Source organism: Macaca fascicularis, chromosome 8 (genome assembly GCF_037993035.2).
Source record: "Macaca fascicularis isolate 582-1 chromosome 8, T2T-MFA8v1.1".
Taxonomy (NCBI): Eukaryota; Metazoa; Chordata; class Mammalia; order Primates; family Cercopithecidae; genus Macaca; species Macaca fascicularis.
Genome location: NC_088382.1, coordinates 10304293 through 10326196, shown reverse-complemented (window position 1 = coordinate 10326196; position 21904 = coordinate 10304293). Strand labels below are relative to the sequence as shown.

The following is a 21904-nucleotide window of genomic DNA, read 5'->3' as shown; positions in this document are numbered from 1 at the left end:
CAATCAACAGTGGTGACACCAATTACTTGTGTCACAGCTTCTAGGGAAGACGGAGATGTATGACACCCAGCATGGGGGCCATCCATCAGGGCCTGAGAGGGACCGAGGGCCTGTCACAGTGACAGGGAGCTGGTTGATGGTGGGGGTGTGGTGAAGGCAGAGAATCTCAGGATAGCCGGGTGGCAAAGTGCTTTACATCATCAGAATTAGTGTCTGGGCAGGGAGTGAGGCCTGGCTTCCAGGAGCCAGGCATGAGCCAAAATGCTTCCCTCTCCCCCCACACCTGGGCTCCGGCCAAGCTGGACCCTGGCCATCTTCCAAGCCTCTGCACTGTGGACACTTCTGTTCCCTGCCCTGGAGTCTCCCCCACCCCAGCTTTTCCTCTTTCTTCAAGGAGCCTTTCCCCATTTATTGCACCTCCAGCCCAGTGTGAATGTGCTTTCTTGTTCCTGGCTGAGCAGCAGCAGCTTTCAAAACCGTTGAAGCCAATGTCAGCCTGTCACAATAACTAACTGATTAGCTATTCACGATGATGTGTCTGTACCATCTGAATTCCCACAACCACAGAGGTAGGTGGGAGGCCAATGTGGAAAGTGAGGCGCAGACACATTGCCAACTTGCCCTGAGTCATGCCCTTCGTGAGCAGAGAGTGGGAGAGGGGCAAACTGCAGGCGCGGAAGAAGGCGTGACAGGGTCCACCCGCTGCACCTTCAGGACCTACAGATGTGCTACTGGGGACCCCGGGCTAGATGGAGGCAGGACAATGGCTGGCTGGATGATCTGGTTCTGGAAGTTCCACCAGCCTCAGGAGGATGTGGGCTTTCAGGGGCGCCTGCCAGGGGAGAGAGAAGCCTGCACCCCCCGTCTCTGCTGACTCTCGTGCTCTGCCAGTCTCCGGATTCTCCCCACAAGAGACCCTTCCCCGGAGGAGCTCTCCAAGTCTCCCATTGATCTTTCTGCATCAGTTTTCTCATCCGTCCAATGGGTCTAGCAAGCCTGGCCTCGGCTCTTCATGGGCCACGTTGAGGGACAGAGGAATCCCAGCTGGGCTTTGTAAAATGTACAGGGCAACTCACCCGTGAGGTGTCATCTGCTGGGTTCCTCTGATCTGTCTGTGGGGCTGGGGAGGGGAGGGCAATGGAGCTCTGAGTTGTGGAGAACGTCATGTCTTAGCCATGGTTGAAAAAACCTGAGGCAGGGGCTGGGTGTCAGTGGCTCATACCTGTCATGCCAGAACTTTGGGAGGCCGAGGAGGGCAGATTCCCTGAGCCCAGAGCTTCAAGACCACCCTGAGCAACATGGCGAGACTGCATCTCTACCCCAAAAAAGAAAAAGACAAAAAATTAGCCGGGAGTGGTGGTGCACACCTGTAGTCCCAGATACTCAGGAGGCTAAAGTGGGAGGATCATCTGAGCCTGGAAGGTAGAGGCTGCAGTGAGCTGTGATTGTGCCACTGAACTCCAGTCTAGGTGACAGAGTGAGACCCTGTCTCAAAAAACAAAAAGAAGCAAAAGGCTGAGGCTGGTGGAGCCCAGGCTCTAAACCAGGACTACGTGAGTCCAGCACATGGCTTTGGTTCTATGCCAGGGAGTGTCGTGGAAATTTAGGGGTGACTCAGCCCTGTGTTTCAGAGCGGAAAAGGACTTCAGCAATGTCATAGGTGAGGAAACAGGCCCAGAAGAGTGAAGGAGCTGGTTCAAGGTTCAAGGTCATCCAGCTTATTACAAAAGAGCTGACACCAGAAACCCCCTCCCCAAGTGGCCAGGAGGGTCCCCCTACAACGGTCCCCTAGGAGGTCTTCCTAGAAGCCAATAATTGGTGAGTACGGAATTCTGTCTTCAGCCTCGATTCTTCATCACAGAGACCACTTTCACCGCGGCAGTGTTAGGAACTTCTCAATACACGTCTCCTTCAAGGAATTAACCAAGAAGCGAGGCCCAGGACCTGCAAAGAACTGCACAGAATCGTCTAATAAGTCACCTGCTGTGCCGCTGAGGAGGTTTAGGCCAAAAGGGTGTGACTCGGTCAAAGTCTCACCCCCTGTGCTGGAGAGGAGACCCCGGTGCAGGCCCTGGTTCTGCTCCTGCACTGCCACACCCCCACGCCACCCTGCATCGCAGGGCAAGTCACCCACACATAGCGCTACCTGCCAGGAAGGGACTGGCCCAGCCTGGGTCACTGTTCTAGCTGCTCCCTCCTTGATTTTCCTCACTCCTTCCCCAGCTCTTCATTTGCTGCACACCACAGGTCACCTGCAAATGCTCAATAAATGCATCCAGACGCCCAGATGTGGGGAACCAGGACCCCAGTGCCTGCTGGCTGCCTTGATGCTCCTGTCTTGGGGCTCCTGACTAAGGGCAGGCAAGCCAGGGATGGAAAATGCACAATCAGCACTGCTGTTATTTACGGGGCCCTGTTGCATTAATTAATTAAACTTCTTCTGTTTCTGAGAGGCGGCAGAACTGGGCCTGCTTAGAGCTGGGGTGCAGGAGGTGGTGGAGACTCCATCCTGTTCCCTGCAAGGAAATGTGCAAGCAGAGCCTAGAGTGCCGAGAGAGCGAGTGGGCAGCTCCCCTGTCTCACCCGGCGGCTGCCACCACGCCTGAGTGTAAACGGGATGTAAACCCTGAAAGGCTTTGCATCCCTGTCTAGGCTCAGCAGGCTGCGCAGAAGGCCCTTCCAGGCTCTGGAGGAACACACTAGAAAGGGGAGGGAAAAAAGGCACAGGGAGGGAACATCACACACCGGGGCCTGTCGGGGAGTTGGGGGCGAGGGGAGGAAGAGCATTAGCACAAATATCTAATGAGTGTGGGGCTTAAACCCTGGGTTTGCAGGTGCGGCACACCACCACGGCACATGTATACTTATGTAACAAACCTGCACGCTCTGCACAGGTATCCCGGAATTTAAAGCAAAATGTTTTTTAAAAAGAATAAAATCAACTGTAATTCCCTCACCCCACCCCCCACCCCCCTCCTCCCACAAAAAGGACAGCCAAGAAAATGCGCATCGGCTCAGGGAGCAGCGTAATGGGAAGATTTCAGGGTGATGTATGGTGCTGGGGACGTTATTAATGGTTTGCTGATTTTTACCTTTAAAACCTTTGGGCGGATTATTTATTATGTCCTTGGCATGCCTATGATCTATGGAGAGGCACTAATCTCCGAGCAGGGCCGCTCATGTCCCCCGCTCCTCGACAGTGTCTTAATTAGGCCGGAACGCTGCCCTCCCTGCCCCTGCCCCTGCCCTGTGCCCACCCCCGTGCAGGGAGGTGGCAATCTAAGGCTTATGCTCTCAGGCCCATGGACCCTGCAAACCAGAGAACCCAGTTCCTAGGCCTAACTCAGCATTGACTTGCTGTGTGACCTTAGGCAGGGGCACAACCTCTCTGGGCCTCTATGTTGTTCTCTCTCAAGAGAGCGCTGCACTACACAAGCCACAGTGACACGGAGAGACAGCACGGCAGAGCTAAGACGCAGCAGGCGTGTGGCCCTCCTGGTGCCAAAGTCCTGTTCTTCTACAGCATGGAGAATCAGGAAACAGCGACAGGGCTCCAGTGGCTGACTGTCACAGCCTTAGACACCAAGGGTTTCTGGGTACAGCGGCTGCTAATCACAGCATGGGCCTCTCGAATCCTTGGCTCCCAGAGCTGGGAAGGGGTGGCTGAGCCTCCAGAGACATAAGCATCCTGGGTCATTGTGCTGGTTGGGGACAGGGCTGGCATGAGAAGCCAGGTAAAGTAAGGAAGGCCATTCTGACTGGAGAAGTGTGTGGCCTCAGGCAGAAGCATCTGGAAGAGAGAAAGCCAGACCCCTCATGCTGGCCTGAACACCCTCCCTCAGGAACCCGGGCATCCCGATAGTCCTGGGCTCTCTCTGACACACACAGCCACGTCCCCTACAAGAAACAAGCCCAACCGACAGTGACCCTCATCTCTCTCAGACTCTCAGCCACTCCTTTCTGGGTCTGTGTTTGGAGGACCTGGTGGCTGCGTGGCCTTCAACCCAGGGACAGGCCTCGAGCTGGCAGCTGGGCTGGCTGAAGCCCCATCTTCACCAAGGCCACAGGCAGGACCTCGTAGGCCTGCCCCTCATTGACCAAAGCTCCACATTATTTTTCTGATAGACCCTGAGGAGGTCCCACGCTTCCTCCTCCCAACGTCGGCCATTCTAACAACACACTCACACCTTCCAAACGGGTGCCTCTCAGGTCTCCAGCCTGGGGGACATCGGAGTCCTCTCCTCAACTGGGCAGCATTTCTGTCACTCTCAGCTGCCTCTCTTCCCCACACCCACTACCCACAGACCCTTCTGTCCCCCCAATGCATGCACATAACACATATGCACATGTGCACACATGCACACAAGTGCATGCCGGGTAACCTGTCTGTGGTTTTTCGTGATTGGGGTCACCCCATCCTAAGGTCCCCTCACCCTCCTGGCCCCAGCTCGTGACCACTGGCCATCCTAGCCCAAGCCCTGCCTCCCAGAGAAGCCTCTTACTGCTACTGCCCCCCACCCAGGATCTCACGTGGCACTTGCTGTCCAGGCCACTTCTCTGCATCTCTCCATTTCCTCAGCCACCCTCTGGGTTCGGTGCTGTCACTGTGAGCCCTGGGTGCATGGAGCAGGACCGCTGTTCTATTCTGTCACTTATCTGTCAGGAGGGCAGCACCTGTGACCAACGGACCTCCGAGGAGTAAGAGGTGGCGCACACAGCAGGTGTGCACAGAAGCGGGGACATGAAGGGGCAGTGCTTTCAGTGCTTTTAGCTCTGCTGCCACATGGCCTGACCCAGAATAGCTGCTCAGACCAGGATGCAGTGGGCACCATCGAGCTTCATAGTAGCGGTGAAGAGTCCTTGACCCAGAAGGGAATGGACTCAGTTTATCCTACAGTTTTCTCTCCTCACCTTCATCTCTTAAATTCAGAACGTTTTGCAGGTTTAATTCCGATGTGCATTTGGGGAGCTCAGGTGTGCTTGGAAGCTGAGGTGGAAAACGAGAAAAGGCCCATTGCTACTCGATGGCAGAACAAAAGAGCTGTAAAGCACTGTCTGTGCCTCTGGGTCCCCAACACTTTGGGAAGCGGCCTGTCCTGTCAGGACGTGTCTCTCACAAGCCAGGTACAATCTCATGGTGCTGGGACAGATAGAACGTGGGGCCCAGCTTCTTCCAGGGAGATGAGTCATTTTCCAGCTCTCGCCCTTCCCACCTTTCCACTGCTTAACCCCGTGGGTGCCTGTCCCTGGCTTTGCCCTTTCTTGGAATTGCTGTGTTTGGTGGAGCTTTGGGAAGTCACCCAGTTCGTGGCTTTGCCTGGAGACAGGGTGCTGCCGAGCCAGGCTGGAGGGTGGGCGTCTTGCTCCTTCCGGGACACAGTGGGAAGAGTGAGGAATCAGGAGGGGGATGCTCATCCCCTCCTGGCCGTGGGCTCTGGGGCAGGCACCGTGGCCCTGAACGTTAGTCTTTTCAGCTGTAGAGTGGAGCCGTCACTGGGGCATCGGGGACAAGGCTATTTGTCCTTGTGCAGGACATGCCCATGTACTGCACGATGTTTGCTACTCCGGCCCCTGCAGGTAAAACAGCTCCGGCGCCCCGAGTCCCTGGGACGAGCAAAAACACTTGACACTGGCTGCCCATGATTGGAAAACCACAGAATCCCTGTTCCTTAGAAAAGACAGGCTGGTGGAGGGTGTCAGGTCGGGTCTTGGGGTGGGGTTGAGACACAACCTGGGAGAACGTGGGAGGTTCTGTCCTGCAGACCAAGGGCAGGGCTTCAATGTGGCCCAGAGTGCGGCCCAGCAAGGCTCAGCCACAGCAGCGGGGGGCGATGGGGCTTTGAGGAGAGATGATGGGGGTGAAGCCCAGCCCAGGGGGTGCAGGCCACAGGATTCTTGGCCCAAGGGGTTAGGGCAGGCTGCGTGGAAAAGGGAGCCCCTGTTTGGAGGGAGTGGGGTTTTGGTTCAAATCCTGCCTTCGGCATCTACCTGCTGAATGTCCTTGGAGGAGTTTCTTCTGAACCTGTATCTTCATCCAACACAACCTTGCAGGGATGTGGTCGGGATTAAAAGTGACTCTGTACACAAGAGCCTTTGGGGTATACATATTAGGAGTGCAATGAGGGAAAGGAAGTTATACTGGGCAGAGGGAGGAGATTGCATCTTCAAGAACAAGGCAAAGCCCCCATGAAGGAATTCCCAGGCACAGCTGAGTTCCCCAGGCGAGGACCCAAGCCCAGGGGAAAAGGCAGCGGTCCAGCTCCCGGAGTGCAGACCTCAGTCAGGCCCCAGATGATCCCAGGGCTGCTTCTATACCTCTGCCCCAAGGACAGGGCTGTCCTGGGCTCCGGAGGTCCCGAGGGCCTCAGCAGTGGGACCCCGCACACATCCACACACTCTCTGTTCACACACCTTGACCTGTGCCCCTGACTATTCCCTGTTCACCATCCGAGTCCATGCTTGGCCTCTCTGTTTCCACGCTCCTGTGGCCACCTCCATCTGGAACGTCTCCCACCTTTATCTTCCACATCAAAGCTCGTCCCACAAGCTTGGGCCAAGTGTCACTGTCCCACTGCTTTCTGGACCACCCACTGGGAGGACTCTGCTGCCTGCAGCGTCCACAGCGTCCACCCACATCCTGCTGCCCTCTCACTGGAGCATATCAGCGTTGGTCTTAGGGGAAGCTCCCCTGCCCCCAAATAAAAATGCCCCAAGTTGCTTTTCTTGGACTGACATACCCAACTCTGCTAGATAAAAAGGACAGAGTGGCCAGGCACGGTGGCTCACCCCATAATCCCAGCACTTTGGGAGGCCGAGGCGGGCAGATCACCTAACGTCAGGAGTCTGAGACCAGCCTAGCCAACACGGTGAAACCCTGTCTCTACTAAAAATACAAAAATTAGCCTGGTGTTGTGGTGCATACCTGTAATCTCAGCTACTCTGGAGGCTAAGGTAGGAGAATTGCTTGAACCCAGGAGGCGGAGGCTGCAGTGAGCTGAGATCTTGCCACTGTACTCCAGCCTGGGTGACAGAGCGAGACATCGTCTCAAAAAGAAAGAAAAGAAAAGGAACAGAGTGATGACATTTGCCAACAAGGAGCTTCTGTGGTGACCGGGGTGGCTGATGGCTTAGAAGCCTTGTCTCAGGGCCATCTCAACAGCTCAGTGGGGCGGGGACTATTAATTTCCTCCTTTCCAGATGTAGGCAGTTAAGTGAATGGCAGCTCCTGGTGCAGCAAGGCTGGAACCCCTCGGTGCACCCCAGAGCCTGCCCTCTGCCTCCCCGATGCTGCCTCCAGGACAGGGCCTGGGCAGGATGCGCCTGAGCCACCCTCCTGGGAAAGGGAGTCAGGAGGAAACCTCCTCCTCATCCCTGAGCTTCAGCAAAATATCGTAGTAAAAACACATTTTTTCCCAAGTCATTAACAATAAGGCTTTTGGTAGGTGTCTGTGATGTGCAGGTCAGCAGGCCGGCAGCAGCAGGGGCCGTGGGCAGCCCTGACCTCCAAGGCAGTGGTGTGGGCCTATGGGTACACTCTGAGCCCAGGAAGGTGCTGGGTGCTCCACAGGGCAAAGGCCCTTTAGTCCAGGCCGGTGTGAACCCAGGGGTGCTGTGCCCAGGGCGGGCATGGAGTACTCCATAGAGCAAAGGCCCTGCAGGCCCAGGCATCTCATGTTGGAGCGGGGGCTTCCTGCACACGGGGAGCTGCTAGGCTGGGGTAAGAGGAAGATGGGTGAAGAGGGAGGGGACAGAGGGCTAGGATCGGGGACGGGCGGTAGGAGAGAGAAGGAGGAGGGGAGGAAGGGAGGTAGGGAAATGGAGTAAGCAGAACCCAGGCTGAGCACCTGGCCCTGGCTGGGGTGGTGAGAGGCCCTTGGGCAGTTGCAGGCAGAGGCAGCATGGTGAGGTTTCTCTTTTCCAGAGGCAAGCGGTGGCAAGTGGTGAGGACAGAGTGGGGGCAAGTCTAGATGTGGGGACACCCTGAGGAGGCAGGTGGAGGGGTTGGGAAGGCAGGAACTGCTGGGCCTGGGGCAGCTTTGGTAGATTCAGGGCTGGGAGCTGGGGGTGGAAGTGGATAAGCCTGGGATGGCTGGGGGCCGGGTCTGGCCATGGGGACAAGAGCAGGATGAGGACGAGGACGGAAGGTGCCTTCTGCTCTGCGTGTGTGACTCCCAGGCAATGTGGTGAAGGGCACTCAGAGAGATCCTGGGCCTGAGCCATGGGCTTGGCAGTCCTCTGCCCAAAACCAGGAGCAGGAACAGCAGAGCACGGATGGGCTCACCCGGGGGACTGAAGGCAGAGGTGGGCTGTGGATGGAGACTGGGGAGATGCCGACGTTCCCCCTTTGAGGTGTCAGAGCTGGGCTAGAGAGAACCTGGAGATGGTCACTGAGCTGGGGTCAGTGTCTTAGGAGTGCTGGCCACCACCATCTAGGGAGATGATGACTGAGAACATCCCAGCCTTTGGAAAGTACGATCATAGCCAGCAGTGATTCGGGGCCCAGTGGGTGGTGGGGGCGGTGAGTGGAGAGGGGAGGAGAGAAAGAGGTGATGGAGGAGGCCGGCAGGGCCAGGGGGAGTACGCTCCTCAGCCACAGAGCTGCAGGGCCTTGCCCACAATCTGAGTGCCTGAGGCCATGATCACCCCAACTAGGTCTCAAAATGTGGGACCCAGGAGGGCACAGGTGGGCTCTGTCAGCCTCTCAGGGTGAGGGTTGAACCAGTGGGAGGGTGGAGATCCCTGATCCCTGGAGGAGCACCATGAGGCTGCCGCCCACCCCCTGGATCTGGAGGCTCAGTTCAGACCCCAGGCCAATGACCCCAGGAGGCCAGGCCCCGCTGGCTCCAGTGGAAGTCACGGAACAAGCCAGGGCCACTCTGCCCGGGGTACTTGGTTAGTGAGAAGGAGCGAGCCTTGGTGCCTTTGCAGCCCAGGTGTGTGTCTGTGCAGGCTGAGTCCCATCTCCATAGACAGGGGCCTGGGCTGCCAGCTGTGCCTGTGGACATGGGGGCAGGAGGGTCAGAGGAGGGAGATGGCTCCGTATCCACCCTAATTGCCTCTCCGGAGAGGGAGACAGAGCGGGAGGTTGACTCTGGCTGACCCCCACTGTCCCTTGGGGAGACTACATAATGAGAGCAAGGAAGCAGCCGCTGTGTGTGTGTGCGTGTGTGTGCGCGTGTGTGTCCGTGTGTGTGTTTGTTGGGCCGGGACTGGTGAGAGGTGCTCAGCCTCTCCGAGGACCACATATGCTGGTGGGAGGGTGGCCCGGCTGCAGAATGCAGGCAGGGGGGGTTTTGTGCCGGCTTTCCTCTGGGTGCTTGGTGAAATGCAGGTTCCTAGGCCTCAGACACACTGGATCAGAATTTCCTAAGTGGAACCGTTCATCTTAAAGCTCCATAGGTGGTTTTCATGTTCATTTCAGTGAAGGAAAAAACCCACGGGCCTGTGAGATCTTTGGAAACCTCAGGAACCTCCCCGCTCCGGGCATGCACTTATGGTGAAGGCTTCCTAAGATTAAGGATGCGTCCCCTTCTCCCCTGGCCAGGCTAGACAGGCCCTTCTGGAGACAGCCTGCCCTCGCGCAGAGACCCCTACGACGCAGGCAGTTTGAATGGAGAGGAACGGGGGCATGTGGGTGAGGGGACAACTGGTCTGAATGACAAGGGAGTGGCTTTGCTGCCTGCCTGTGTTTCTCTGCAGGGCCTTTCCTAGTTCTGGGATGGGGGATATTGAGTGAGAGATGGGAAAAGGCCTGGAATCTAGTCTGGGCTCAGCCACTCATACAGCTGTGAGATTTTGGACTGAATCAGCCATCAGCCACCTCCACTGAACATCAAACCCCTCCAAGAGCACTGTGCTGGAGCCCTGCCCCAGACTGATAAAGTTAGCATCTCCAGGTGTGGGGCTGGACACGGGTCTTTGGTTCTCAACCCCTAAATGGTGATCCTTTTCTCTGATCCCCACCAACTGGACAATAGACAGGAGAGAAGGGCTTGGTTCCTTCCCCTTCCCCTTCAAGGAGAAACTCCCCTGGCCAAAAGCTTTTGCATTATGCTGATACTATGGTTGCTTTGTCAGCATTTGAGTGACACATGACATGCGTTTTGATTCGGGGCAGGCTGAGGCTATAGGAATGCCAGCATTTTAAGAGATGCTAGAAGATTGCCGTAGAGAAGGCACAAAAATCCTCTCAGCCATTGGCCCTGAAATTCTTTATCTCCAAATCAGAAGGAAACACAGCGTTGTCCATTAACAGTAAATTTTTTAAATATAAAGCGCAGACATACTGGGCAGGGGTGGTTTAAAGCGGGTCTGTTTGTAAACTTAAAGGAGAATCCCATGGGCAGATAACTTTTCATTTTAATGCAGATAACTTTTCAGTTTAATGATCGGCTTTATAAACCCAGGTTCTCTCTGGCTGCGGATATCTGTACAGAAGTAGAACATTGCTAGAGGCAGAATGTAATCAGCTGAACCAAAAATCCCATTTAATTTACCCCCCTAAATTGTCACTACGTTGCAGTAAAGTCATTCAACAAAGTGTTGGCTACCTTTAGCTAAGGTGTTTATTTACAGAATCTAAATCAAAACAAAGAAAAAATATGATATAATGGAAGATGTGGACTTTGGAGTCTGAAATATCTGAGTTTAAATCCTGGCTTTGTTCCTAACTAGCTGTGTGAGTTTGGGCAAGTCTGTGTTTCTTCTAAGCGTCGGTTTCTCCATCTGTGAAATGGAACACCTACTTGCCTATTTCACAAACGTGTTGAGAAGTTTAAATCTCACAAATGATCATTTATATCAAGAGTCTAGTAGGGTACCTGACGCATTGTAGGTATTGAATACTTAGCAGTTATAATTAAAATATGGATCTATCCCCAACATGTGTGTAATAAAGTTTCATATTATGTATTTTGCAACACTACAATGAGGAAAACATCATTTAGCCCATTTTGCAGATGTTGAAACTGAGTTGGGATCGCTGGGACTTGAGCTCAGGTCCTTCAGCTCCAGGTCCCATGCTCTTTTCATTGCATGCTCTTAACTAGAGATGGACAATGCCATTTTAATGAGGTGTCAGGTCAGTAGGTGGCAGGGCTGGCTGTCACTGGCATTCGGAGGTGGGGGGCAGCAGGGAGGGAAACAAAGGGGTTGAAACATCGCTCAGAGAATGAATGGGGACTTCAAATCACAGAAGAGGTGCCCGGTGGATGCTTCATGCCAGCCAGTAGTGACAAGTGCTGCACGCCCCTGCATGTCACCATTTCCAGAACAAGCTCTAGCTAAGATGCCAGTTCTGATTGACATGTGACTTGTGAGTGTAATTCTTCACCAGCCCTTCATCCAATATGAAGAAACACTACCCCCCAAATATATCACAGTTTACATATATATAAAATTATGCTTTTATTGTCAACACCTTAAGGAATCACCTTTGCAGAATATTTTTGAAATATGCTTTTTTTTTTTTTTTTTTTTTGAGACAGAGTCTCGCTCTGTCACCCAGGCTGGAGTACAGTGGCACAGTCTGGGCTCACTGCAACCTCCGCCTTCTGGGTTCAAGTGATTCTCCTGCCTCAGCCTCCTGAGTAGCTGGGATTACAGGCACGCACCACCACACCCTGCTAATTTTTGTATTTTTAGTAGAGATGGGGTTTCACCATGTTGGCCAGGCTGGTCTCGAGCTTCTGACTTCAGGTGATCTGCCCGCCTTGGCCTCCCAAAGTGCTGGGATTACAGGCGTGAGCCACCACGCCTGGCACATGTCAAAATGTTTAAATAACATCTCCACTTGTAGATAGAAGACTGCAGACACGTAGAGACAGCAGATACCCAACCTTTGCTTTGTGTGGATACATTTAGATAACTAGTGGGCAGCACCTGCCACTGTAGCACAGACTCCATTTTAATACATTTGGATGCCACCAAATGCTCTGGTATATGCAGGAAAGCCAGTGAGAACCAGTCAAAGACATTCTACCCCGTCCAGGAACTCTCTTACCTGCATGGGGCTCAGTCTAAGCCCTGCTTTTGCAGGGTGTGCAGAGAGGCCATTTTTAAAATCTTACAAATGAGAAATAGAATTTAAAAAAATTATAAAGGACACAGGCAAATCAATTCATTAAAAGAAAAAACAGCTAGGATCTCAGTAGAAAAATGGGTCAAAAGCATGCACACATCATGTACATTCAAATAGTTTTTTAAAACCCTAGAAAAAAATTTTAATTTCATTAGTTATCAAATATATATCTAAGACAGTACCGCATTACAATAAGGTACTATTTTTTTGCCAATAAAATTTCCAAATGATTTTTCAATTTTGATGAGAATACCAAACACTGATCATACTGTCATCATGAGTACAGATCTTTAGAAAAAACAATTTGGCTGCAGGATATCAAAAGCCTTAAAAATGTTGATATCCTCTGGCCCAGTAATTCCATGCCTGGGAGTCTATCCTAAGGAATTAATCAAAACTTCAAGAACAAAAAAAAAAGTGTTAAGAACAAAAGAAGGGAAACCATGTAAAAGGTTAAAAATAGGAAAATGAGAAAGTATTCAATATACTCATTAACGGTACATTATTCAGGGGTTAAAATATAGGTTTATGATGATAAATAGAGATAGAGGAAATTCTTTCTTTAAGTTTTTAAAACGTGTGTAAATATATATATATATAAAGAATCATCTCAACTGTAAAATGGTTAGAAAAGGAGGAGAAGGAAATACATTCAATTGCTAACAGAAGTCTCCGAGTGATGGGATTATTTCTTACTACCTGCTTTTTTGCATTTTCCATTTTTTCATTACAAAAAGTATGAATTGAGGAAAAGCAACTTGGACTTTGGGGCTGAGAACAAACTTTATCCAATGACTCTGAAGTTATCTGCTTTGCCCAAGTATTTCTGCAGTCACCAAATACATTCAAGACTAGAAAAACAGTACCTCAAAGTCAAACGAGGTGAGTGCCAACAGAGGCCAAGGAGAAAAGTAACAGGAGATCAACAGGGAAAAGACGGAGAGAAACACTTGCTAGCAGAAAACAAACCCACAAACAAAAGCAAAACTGGAGCCTTTCCAATCAGTTCCATCTTTCGGGCTCTGAAGACAAATGAATGGGAACAGGGCTGGCCTCCGATAACCAGGCAGATCCGCAGACCCCGTTTCTTCACACTGCGTGTGGGACGGGCCACAGAGCTCTCTGAAGCTTCTGGATTTAGAATCCCGGGAGAGCATGGCATAGGCTGTGTCCTTGGCACGTCCTTGGTCTTCGTCCATGTGCTGTGGACATCTCCAGTGGACTGAGCGTTGCTCAGTTTTGTAGGAAAAATATGAATAAAAACAGAGCTCCCAAGCTCATGAGCATTTTGCAGCTTGATCTTGTCTAGAAATCTAAGTCATCTTGGCCAAAGCCGTCTGCCCTGCCCACTGCCTTGGTGGGGGCAGGATTTCCGAGTGTCTGGTCCTCTTGAGGGTCACAGCCTTCACTGGCCCCCTGCTCTGGAGACCTTGTGTCTGAAGGGGCCTCTTCTTGCTCAGAAGTGGAACTTTCTGGATACATCCTGGTGGCCTTCCTCTCTGCATGAGGGGCCCCCACGGACTTGGCGTCAGGGCTCCTTGTGTCTCCACATACATGGCCGTCTTCTGAGTCTTTCCACCAGCTGTCGCCCTGAGAGGATGCTCTGGAGGAAGAAGGGCCTGTCTGGGAGGCTGGCTTTTGGTGAGGAGTGTCTCCACCTGGGGAAAGGGGTGGAGTGGGCCTGTCCTCGGGGACTGGGCTGTTGCTTTCAGAAGCCCCCACAGACTGGCCATCTCCTAGACTGACCTGAGGGCTCCCCTTTTTCTCACCTTGAGTTTCTCCTTCCGACTCTGGCTGGGCCTCCCCTTCAGCCTCCAGGGCCTCTACACCTTCTGACTCTGGCTGGGCCTCCTCATCAGCCTCCAGGGCCTCAACACCTTCTGACTCTGGCTGGGCCTCCCCTTCAGCCTCCGGGGCCTCGACACCTTCTGACTCCGGCTGGGCCTCCCCTTCTGCCTCCTGGGCCTCCCCTTCAGCCTCCGGGGCCTTGACACCTTCTGACTCTGGCTGGGCCTCCCCTTCAGCCTCCAGGGCCTCCCCTTCTGCCTCCGGGGCCTTGACACCTTCTGACTCTGGCTGGGCCTCCCCTTCTGCCTCCTGGGCCTCCCCTTCTGCCTCCGGGGCCTCGACACCTTCTGACTCTGGCTGGGCCTCCTCATCAGCCTCCAGGGCCTCTACACCTTCTGACTCTGGTTGGCCCTCCTCTTCTGCCTCTGGGGTCTCTACACCTTCCGACTCTGGCTGGGCCTCCCCTTCAGCCTCCTGGGCCTCTACACTTTCTGACTCTGGCTGGGCCTCCCCTTCAGCCTCCTGGGCCTCTACACTTTCTGACTCTGGCTGGGCCTCCCCTTCAGCCTCCAGGGCCTCTACACTTTCTGACTCTGGCTGGGCCTCCCCTTCAGCCTCCTGGGCCTCCTCTCCTGCCTCCTGGGCTTTCTCTTCTGCCTCTTGGGCCTCTACACCTTCTGACTCTGGCTGGGTCTCCCCTTCTGCCTCCTGCATCTCCCCTTCAACCTCTGGGGCCCCTACAACTTCTGACTCTGGCTGGGCCTCCCCTTCAGCCTCCTGGGCCTCCCCTTCAGCCTCTGGGGCCTCTACACCTTCTGAGTCTGGCTGGGCCTCCCCTTCTGCCTCCTGCATCTCCCCTTCAATCTCTGGGGCCTGTACAACTTCTGACTCTGGCTGGTCCTCCCCTTCTGCCTCCTGGGCCTCCTCTCCTGCCTCTCGGGCCTCTGCATCTTCTGACTCTGGGGGGGCCTCCCCTTCAGTCTCTGGGGCCTCTACACTTTCTGTCTCTGGCTGAGCCTCCTTTTCTGCCTCCGGGGCCTCTACACCTTCTGACTCTGGGGGGGCCTCCCCTTCTGCCTCCTGGGCCTCCCCTTCTGCCTCTGGGGCCTCTATACCTTCTGACTCTGGCTGGGCCTCCTGAGCCTCTACACTTTCTGACTCTGGCTGGGCCTCCCCTTCTGCTTCCAGCATCTCCCCTTCAACCTCCCGGGCCTCTACACCTTCTGACTCTGGCTGGGCCTCCCCTTCTGCTTCCAGCATCTCCCCTTCAACCTCCCGGGCCTCTACACCTTCTGACTCTGGCTGGGCCTCCCCTTCAGCCTCCGGGGCCTCCTCTTCTGCCTCCTGGGCCTCTATACCTTTGGACTCTGGCTGGGCCTCCCCTTCAGCCTCCAGGGCCTCTATGCCTTCCGCCCCATCACTCTGTCCTGGATCTTGGTCACCTCCTGCCACAGCTTCACCCTGCAAGTTGTCCTCATGCCCAGAGCCCTGGCCCCCAGTTTCTCCCCTTTCACTTATGCCCTCTCCCTCCTGCTCGGCTTCCCCCAGCTCGCTGCCCACACTGGTTTCGCTGTTGTGGATTTTCCCTTCTCTCTCCTGAGCCATTGTATCTCCCTCTGCCTCCCCGAGTTTGGGATCTTTGTCTCTGTCGAGTCTCTGGCTTCCCTCACCATCCTCACCCTGGTCCATTCCAGGCCCGTGGCCCAGCCCCAGCCCTGGCCCTCCCTCTGCTCCCTGGACAGTCCTGGTGCTCGTGGGGTCTGTGCAGGTCCCGCCAGGGGCCACCTCTGCTGCCTCCCCATCGGTGTGTTCTTCCCTCTTCCTCTGCAGAATCTGCTGCAGGTCAAAGGCCTCTTTGATGGGACCTCTGGTTGCCCCCATTGTGGCCTTGGGGGACGCAGGGCTCACTTTCTTCCTCACACAGGCCTCGCAGGGACAGAACTCCTCGCCCTCCCCCTCCTCGCCCAGCTGGCTCCCCAGGGCAGTGCTGAGGGCTGGCTCGTCCTCCAGGGTGAAGGAGAAGGGCCCCAGGCCCAGGGTCCGCTCAGAGAAGGCCGAGAGGTTGCGCAGGCCCCGGAGACGGTGTCTGCGCTGCTGGGTCTGCAGGAGCAGCTCCCCAGTGAGGGCCTCCCTGGGAGGCCCCAGCACCATCCGCCCCGCCCGGCCCTGGAGCTTCTGGAGCTCTCTCTCGGTGCTGTCCTGGAGGCGCCGGGCCACATCCTGCTGCAGCTCGGCCGCCATCTGGTCCAGCAGGTCACTGTCCTGGAGGCCCCAGCGCGCTCGGAGCTCAGCCACTGCCCCGGAAAGGTGGGCCAGGAAGGCCTTCTCCATCTTCTTCAGCAACACGGACACCCAGATGGGGTCGCAGTCCAGAGCCGCTCTGCAGGCCACCGAAGAGCTCCTCTCTGCAGCCCCCAGCGGGGGATGGGCCTGCGTGTGCTCCTGGCCCATCATGGCGGCTCCAGGCGGCTTTTCCAAGCCAGGCTCAAGCTGGGAGCCACTTTGACTCTCGCTGACACTTGGGTCCGTCTCGCTGAGATGACTAGCGGGTTCTGTGGGTTCCTCTGTGCCCTCTGGGGGGCACGGCTCTGCAGAGGCTCTTCCCCCTTCCTCCTCCTGTATTGGGTCATCTTCCCAGGAGCCTTCCCCACCCGGAGAGCCGGCGTCTGACAATTCCTGCCGGCCGACGCTTCCTCCTTCTGGAAGCCCTTCCTCTTTGAGACCCTCTTCAAGAGCCTCTTCTTGGAGTCCTCCTTCTGGTCCTTCTTTAACTTCCTCTAACTGCGCCCCCTCTTCTTGTGGTCCTTCTTCTGTTTCTTCTTTAATTTCCTCTAACTGCGCCTCTTCTTCTTGCTGTCCTCCTTCTGTTCCTTTAGTTTCCTCTGACTGTGCCCCCTCTTCTTGATGCCCTTCCTCTTCTGTTCCTTTAGTCCCCTCTAACTGCAACCCCTCTTCTTGCAGCCCTTCTGTTTCTTTAGTTCCCTCTAACTGCGCCCCCTCTTCTTGTGGTCCTTCTCCTTCTGTTTCTTCTTTAATTTCCTCTAACTGCGCCTCTTCTTCTTGCTGTCCTTCTTCTGTTCCTTTAGTTTCCTCTAACTGCGCCCCCTCTTCTTGCAGCCCTTCTCCTCCTGTTTCTTCTTTAATTTCCTCTAACTGCGCCTCTTCTTCTTGCTGTCCTTCTCCTTTTGTTCCGTTAGTTTCTTCTAACTGCACACCCTCTTCTTGCAGCCCTTCTCCTCCTGTTTCTTCTTTGATTTCCTCTAACTGCGCCTCTTCTTCTTGCTGTCCTTCTCCTTCTGTTCCCTTAGTTTCCTCTAACTGCACCCCCTCTTCTTGCAGCCCTTCTGTTTCTTTAGTTCCCCCTAACTGCACCCCCTCTTCTTGCAGCCCTTCTCCTGTTTCTTCTTTAATTTCCTCTAACTGCACCTCTTCTTCTTGCTGTCCTTCTCCTTCTGTTCCGTTAGTTTCCTCTAACTGCACCCCCTCTTCTTGCAGCCCTTCTTCTGTTTTAGTTTCCTCTAACTGCACCCCCTCTTCTTGCAGCCCTTCTGTTTCTTTAGTTGCCTCTAACTGCAGCCCCTCTTCTTGCAGCCCTCCTCCCTCTGTTTCTTCTTTACTTTCCTCTAATTGCACCTCTTCTTGCATTGTGTTTTCAGCTAACTGCTCCAGGTTCAAGCTCGCCCTCTGCTCCTCACCGTCTCTTTCTGCTTCATCCTCATTGGTGGCACAAGCACAGGCTCGGGAGTTCAAGAAGGCTGGGGAACAACACTGCTGTTGGTTTTCCAGATCCCCTGGGTTCTCAGAAGTTCTGGAATCAGGCCTCTGGTTGGAGGTTTTCAGGGACAGCTCTGTCCCCTCAGGGACCAGGGCGCTGTCCGTGGCACAGGGTACGCTGCTCTCCCCTGAGCCTCCGGAGCCACTGCTGATATCCACACCAGAGGAGGACGTGGGTGTGAAGTTCTCCGTCACGGCTTGGGACCCAAGGTCTGGCAGAGCCTGGCTCCATGTGAGCTCCCAAAGGCCTGAGTCTAACTGGTCTTCCCCAAGGTCGCATCCTGGCCACAGGTCCTTTGAGATGCTGAGCAGCTCCTGGTACCGAGGGGAGTCTTTGAACCTCACTTTGCTGGCAGGAGACCCAAGGTCTTCATCAAAGAACTGAAGACTGGCCAGACAAGTAATGAGGGCCCCGGCTGAGCGGCTGAGTCTCCTGGCCATGGGCCTAGACACTTCGGGCATGCTGCTGGGCCGGCCCTGCTTGGAGCCCATCAGCGCCCTCATGATCTGTGTGGAGGCAGACACCCGACCAGGAAGTGCCCGCAGGCTCACCCCGCAGCTGGCTGGGTCCTCTCTGTCCGCTCCGGCCTCTGCGGGGGCCTCGGAAACTCCCTCTGGAGCTGCCCCTTGGGGAACACCCTCTCCTGATTGGGGACCAGCATCACTACTCCCCGGGAGGGCTCCCTCTGGCTCCAGGTCCTGGCCGGGGTCCCCTTCCAGGGGCTGTTGTCTGGCCAGAGCTGGCTCCCCCAGGCCTTCCAGGGAATGGTCATCCCCAGGGTCCACCTCGGGGCCTCTCAGGCCACCCCCTGCTGCACCTGTGGTGTCGTCCGCCATCTCATATGTCATGAGTACGGGCTCTTCTGGAATGTTGTCCAGCCATTCGCGGACCACAGCCTCTGGAGACGAGCGGGGCAGAGAGCTGGGTGACACACTGCTGGCCTCCTCCTGCCCCTGCGGGCCTCCCCAACTCCTCGAGGTCTCCTCCTGGGACAGCCCCCCAGATCCCACATCCTGGCTGGCACTGCTTCTCCTCGATGCCCCTGAACCGGGCCCCAGGGATGGTGTGGGGCCTGCCTGGTGTGTCCCCTCCTTCTGCTGGCTCCCACCTGGCCTCTGGGCAGCACTTCGGTGGCTGCTACCGGTGCTCCCACAGCTGGAAGAGCGCCTCTGGGGGCAGGGCCGCCCCCTGGGCGGGGTGGGACAGTACCTGCCACACAGCCAGCGGGCCTCAGGGGAGGGTCCCCGCTGGGCCTCTTCGGCCGGCTGCGTCCCAGCCTGTGAGTGGCAGCAGCTTTGGTGGGGGCCCGCCGCCCCTTGCTCAGGCCGTCCAACCTGCAGAATCAAGGGCGAGGAGGGTTGGGGGGTGTCCCTGGCCTGTTCCTCCAGGCTGGCAGCCCCAGATTTTGAGCAGGAGTCAGATGTGTGGGGTGGTGTGGGGTCCGGCGAGCATGTCCTGGACCCCGTGTCCCCTGCCCACCCGACAGAGGGAGCATTGCAGGGGGAGACCCCAGAAGCACAATCTGAGTGTCCTGCAGGAGTGACAGTGGCACTGCTGATTCCCAGAAGGTCCTGGGAAGGAAGAGATCCCAAGGAGGGAGGTCTCAGGTTCCCGGAGGCCTGTGTCCTGGTGCTCAATGAGCTTCCAGAAGATCGTGGCACTGAGCCATCCCGGCAGGCCCTTCGCCGCTCAGGAGGCCTCGGCACTTGCTTGGTTACAGAGGAGTCCAGCGGGCTGTGGGTGTCCTTGCAGTAGTGACACTGCCTGGGATGGCCTCTCGGGGCCACTCGGCCAAGGCCAGGGCTGCTGGGTGAGGACGTTGCACTGGCCCGGCTTCTGTGCCTTCTCCGCTCCTGCTGGGATGAAGCGGAGGTGGAAGGGGTAGAAGAGGCTCCTTCCAAGTCCCAGGAGCCAGAAAGGCCAGGAACCAGAGGCTCCCTCTTCACAGACGCCCCCCTGGCCTGCTCGGTGCCCCGTCCTTGCATCTCTGCCTGCAGGTCCTCACTCCTTAAAGATGAAAGACTTGGAGCTGGAGAACCAGGGTTGCCTCCCTTGGTGGCCTCCTGCTGAGAGGTCTCAGCCCTTGCCTTGCCTGGGCAGCCCCGGGGCTGCCCGCCCCATTCGCTGGATCCCTCGTGAGACCCGGTGCTGGCCAACGAGTCGGAAGAAGCCCCCTCCTCACTCCGGGCCCTGGGTGTCAGGCGGCCGCCTTGCTCTGGGCTGCCCAGCCCGGCTCCATCTGTGCATAGGCTGGGGTCCTCACCCAGGCTCCCTCCAGCTTCCCGCTCAGCCCCTCTCTGGGCAGAGGGGCTGCCGCTGTCCACCCTGTCTTCCGGGGTCCTGGGGCAGCAGGAGGAGTCTGGCTCTGAGCCCTCGGGGTGGCCGGTGCTGGAGGCTGGGCTGGCACTGTCCAGGCTGCATCTCTGCCTCCCGGCAGCCCCGTGGCCCCACAGGCCACTGCAGCGGACGTGCTGGGCCAGCCCCCACCTCTTCCGAGTCGCCACTCTCTCTCCCTGGGAGGCATGCAGGGGATTCGTCCAGATTTCATACTTGGGCCCTGGCTGCCCGCCTCGGCCAAAGGCTTCCCCACATCCCATCCTGCAGGGCCGGGGTCCCCACACCCCAGGGTCAGAGAAGCCCCAAGGGTAGCCCTCCCACACACAGCAGAGGGGGTCCACCTCCCCCAGAATGGGGTCTTCCCCGCTGGCCGCCGTGAGGGCGCTGGCCCTGCCCATCCTCCGGGACCACAGGAGTGTGTCCTCGCCGACCAGGTGGAAGCGGACTTTCATCTCCACGGACAGGCTGCCGTCCTCATTCATGCGGACCTTCTTCTTCATGTCATCGCCGGCCACCAGCGGGCCCGGCTGCGCTGGCGTGTCCTGAGGGTGCCTGTCAGGAGCAGGGCCCACCGGGGGGTTGCTAGGAACAGGCCTCTCTGGCGGCTGCGGCCTGCTGCCTGGCCGGGACCGTGAATGGATCACACTCGGCTTAGTCTTTGGCCCCCAGCTCCCTGGCACGCAGTGAAGAGGAAAAGAAAAGAGGAAAAGATTGTGAGCCATGGGGACAGCATCAGGGTAAAGGAATAAAATAGTCATGAGCCTCCCACGACCTGAACACCACCACTGCCTCCAAAATGCACGGTAACAACTGGGCACGGTGGCTCAGGCCTGTAATCCAAGCACTTTGGGAGGCCGAGGCGGGAGGACTACTTGAGCTTGGGGTTTCAAGACCAGCCTGGGCAACTTAGTGAGACACCATCTCTACAAAAAAAATAATAATAATAATTAAAAAATAATTAGCTGAGCACAGTAGTATGGCCTTACAGTCCCAGCTTCCTGGCTACTTGGAAGGCTAAGGCAGGAGAATCCCCTGAGTCCCAGAGTTCCAGGCTGCAGTGAGCTCTATGCCACTGCACTTCAGCCTGGATGACAGAGCAAGACCATTAAAAAAAGAAAAGAAAAAAAAAAAGCATGATAAGGGCAGAGCTACTCTAGAATGACAGTCCACAGAGCTACCAGTCTGTGAACTGGCATCGTCTAGCAAGGAGAACTTGAGTCTGAATTCAATCTCAACTCTGCCACTTACTAGCTGCATAGTTTTTGGCAGAGCCTGTTTTCTGAACCATAAAATAAGCATAATAATATTGATTGGTTGAGTTCGTATTGATGCATGGCTATGCATATAAAACTTCCTCTATAGTTGCTAGCACACAGTAGGCTCTCAAGAGATGGCAGACTTGGCAGGCAGAGTGGCAGTGCCGAGAGCTTGCTCTTGGCCCTCCTCGTACCCACACCCAGCACAGCAGGTGAAATCAATAAACTGCTGCATATGACCCTGATTGTAAACTGTTATATGCTCTGTGATTATTAGTGGTGATTTTTCACCCTCATCAAGCTCCTGGGTTGATAAATGACTTCAGGGAAGGACCTGTGCTGGAGATATCAGGTCCTGCTAGTCAAGCCTGCACCCCAGCCATGAAAAAGAGAAGAAGAAAGGGCCACTGGGGATGCAAAGGAGTGGCTCTAAGAAAAAATGAGTCAGGTGCGGTGGCTCACGCCTGTAATTCCAGCACTTTGGGAGGCCAAGGCAGGCGGATCACCTGAGGTCAGGAGTTCAAGACCAGCCTAGGCAATGTGGGGAAACCCTGTCTCTACTAAAAACACAAAAAATTAGCTGGGCGTGGTGGTGGGTGACTGTAATCCCAGCTACTCAGGAGGCTGAGGCATGAAAATCACTTGAACCCCAAAGGGGGAGGTTGCAGT

General features: G+C 55.6%; 1 protein-coding gene across 3 annotated transcripts in view; it reads right to left on the bottom strand.

The window, feature by feature from the left end:
• Window positions 1–11389: 11389 nt before the first annotated feature.
• The window catches only part of RP1L1 (RP1 like 1), a 60330-nt gene continuing 49815 nt past the window's right edge, over window positions 11390–21904 (bottom strand). Inside the window, exons 4-5 of one of the 3 annotated variants that reach the window (XM_065518777.2) lie at window positions 14914–20652; window positions 11390–14817 (exon numbers count right to left, since the gene is read on the bottom strand). In XM_065518777.2, coding sequence (XP_065374849.1) covers window positions 13385–14817; window positions 14914–20652 — 7172 coding nt within the window. In that variant the 3' untranslated portion in view covers window positions 11390–13384. Of the gene's footprint in view, window positions 20653–21904 lie in introns of all 3 variants that reach the window. The other 2 variants (XM_065518776.2, XM_045397856.3) reach the window with 2 other exon arrangements.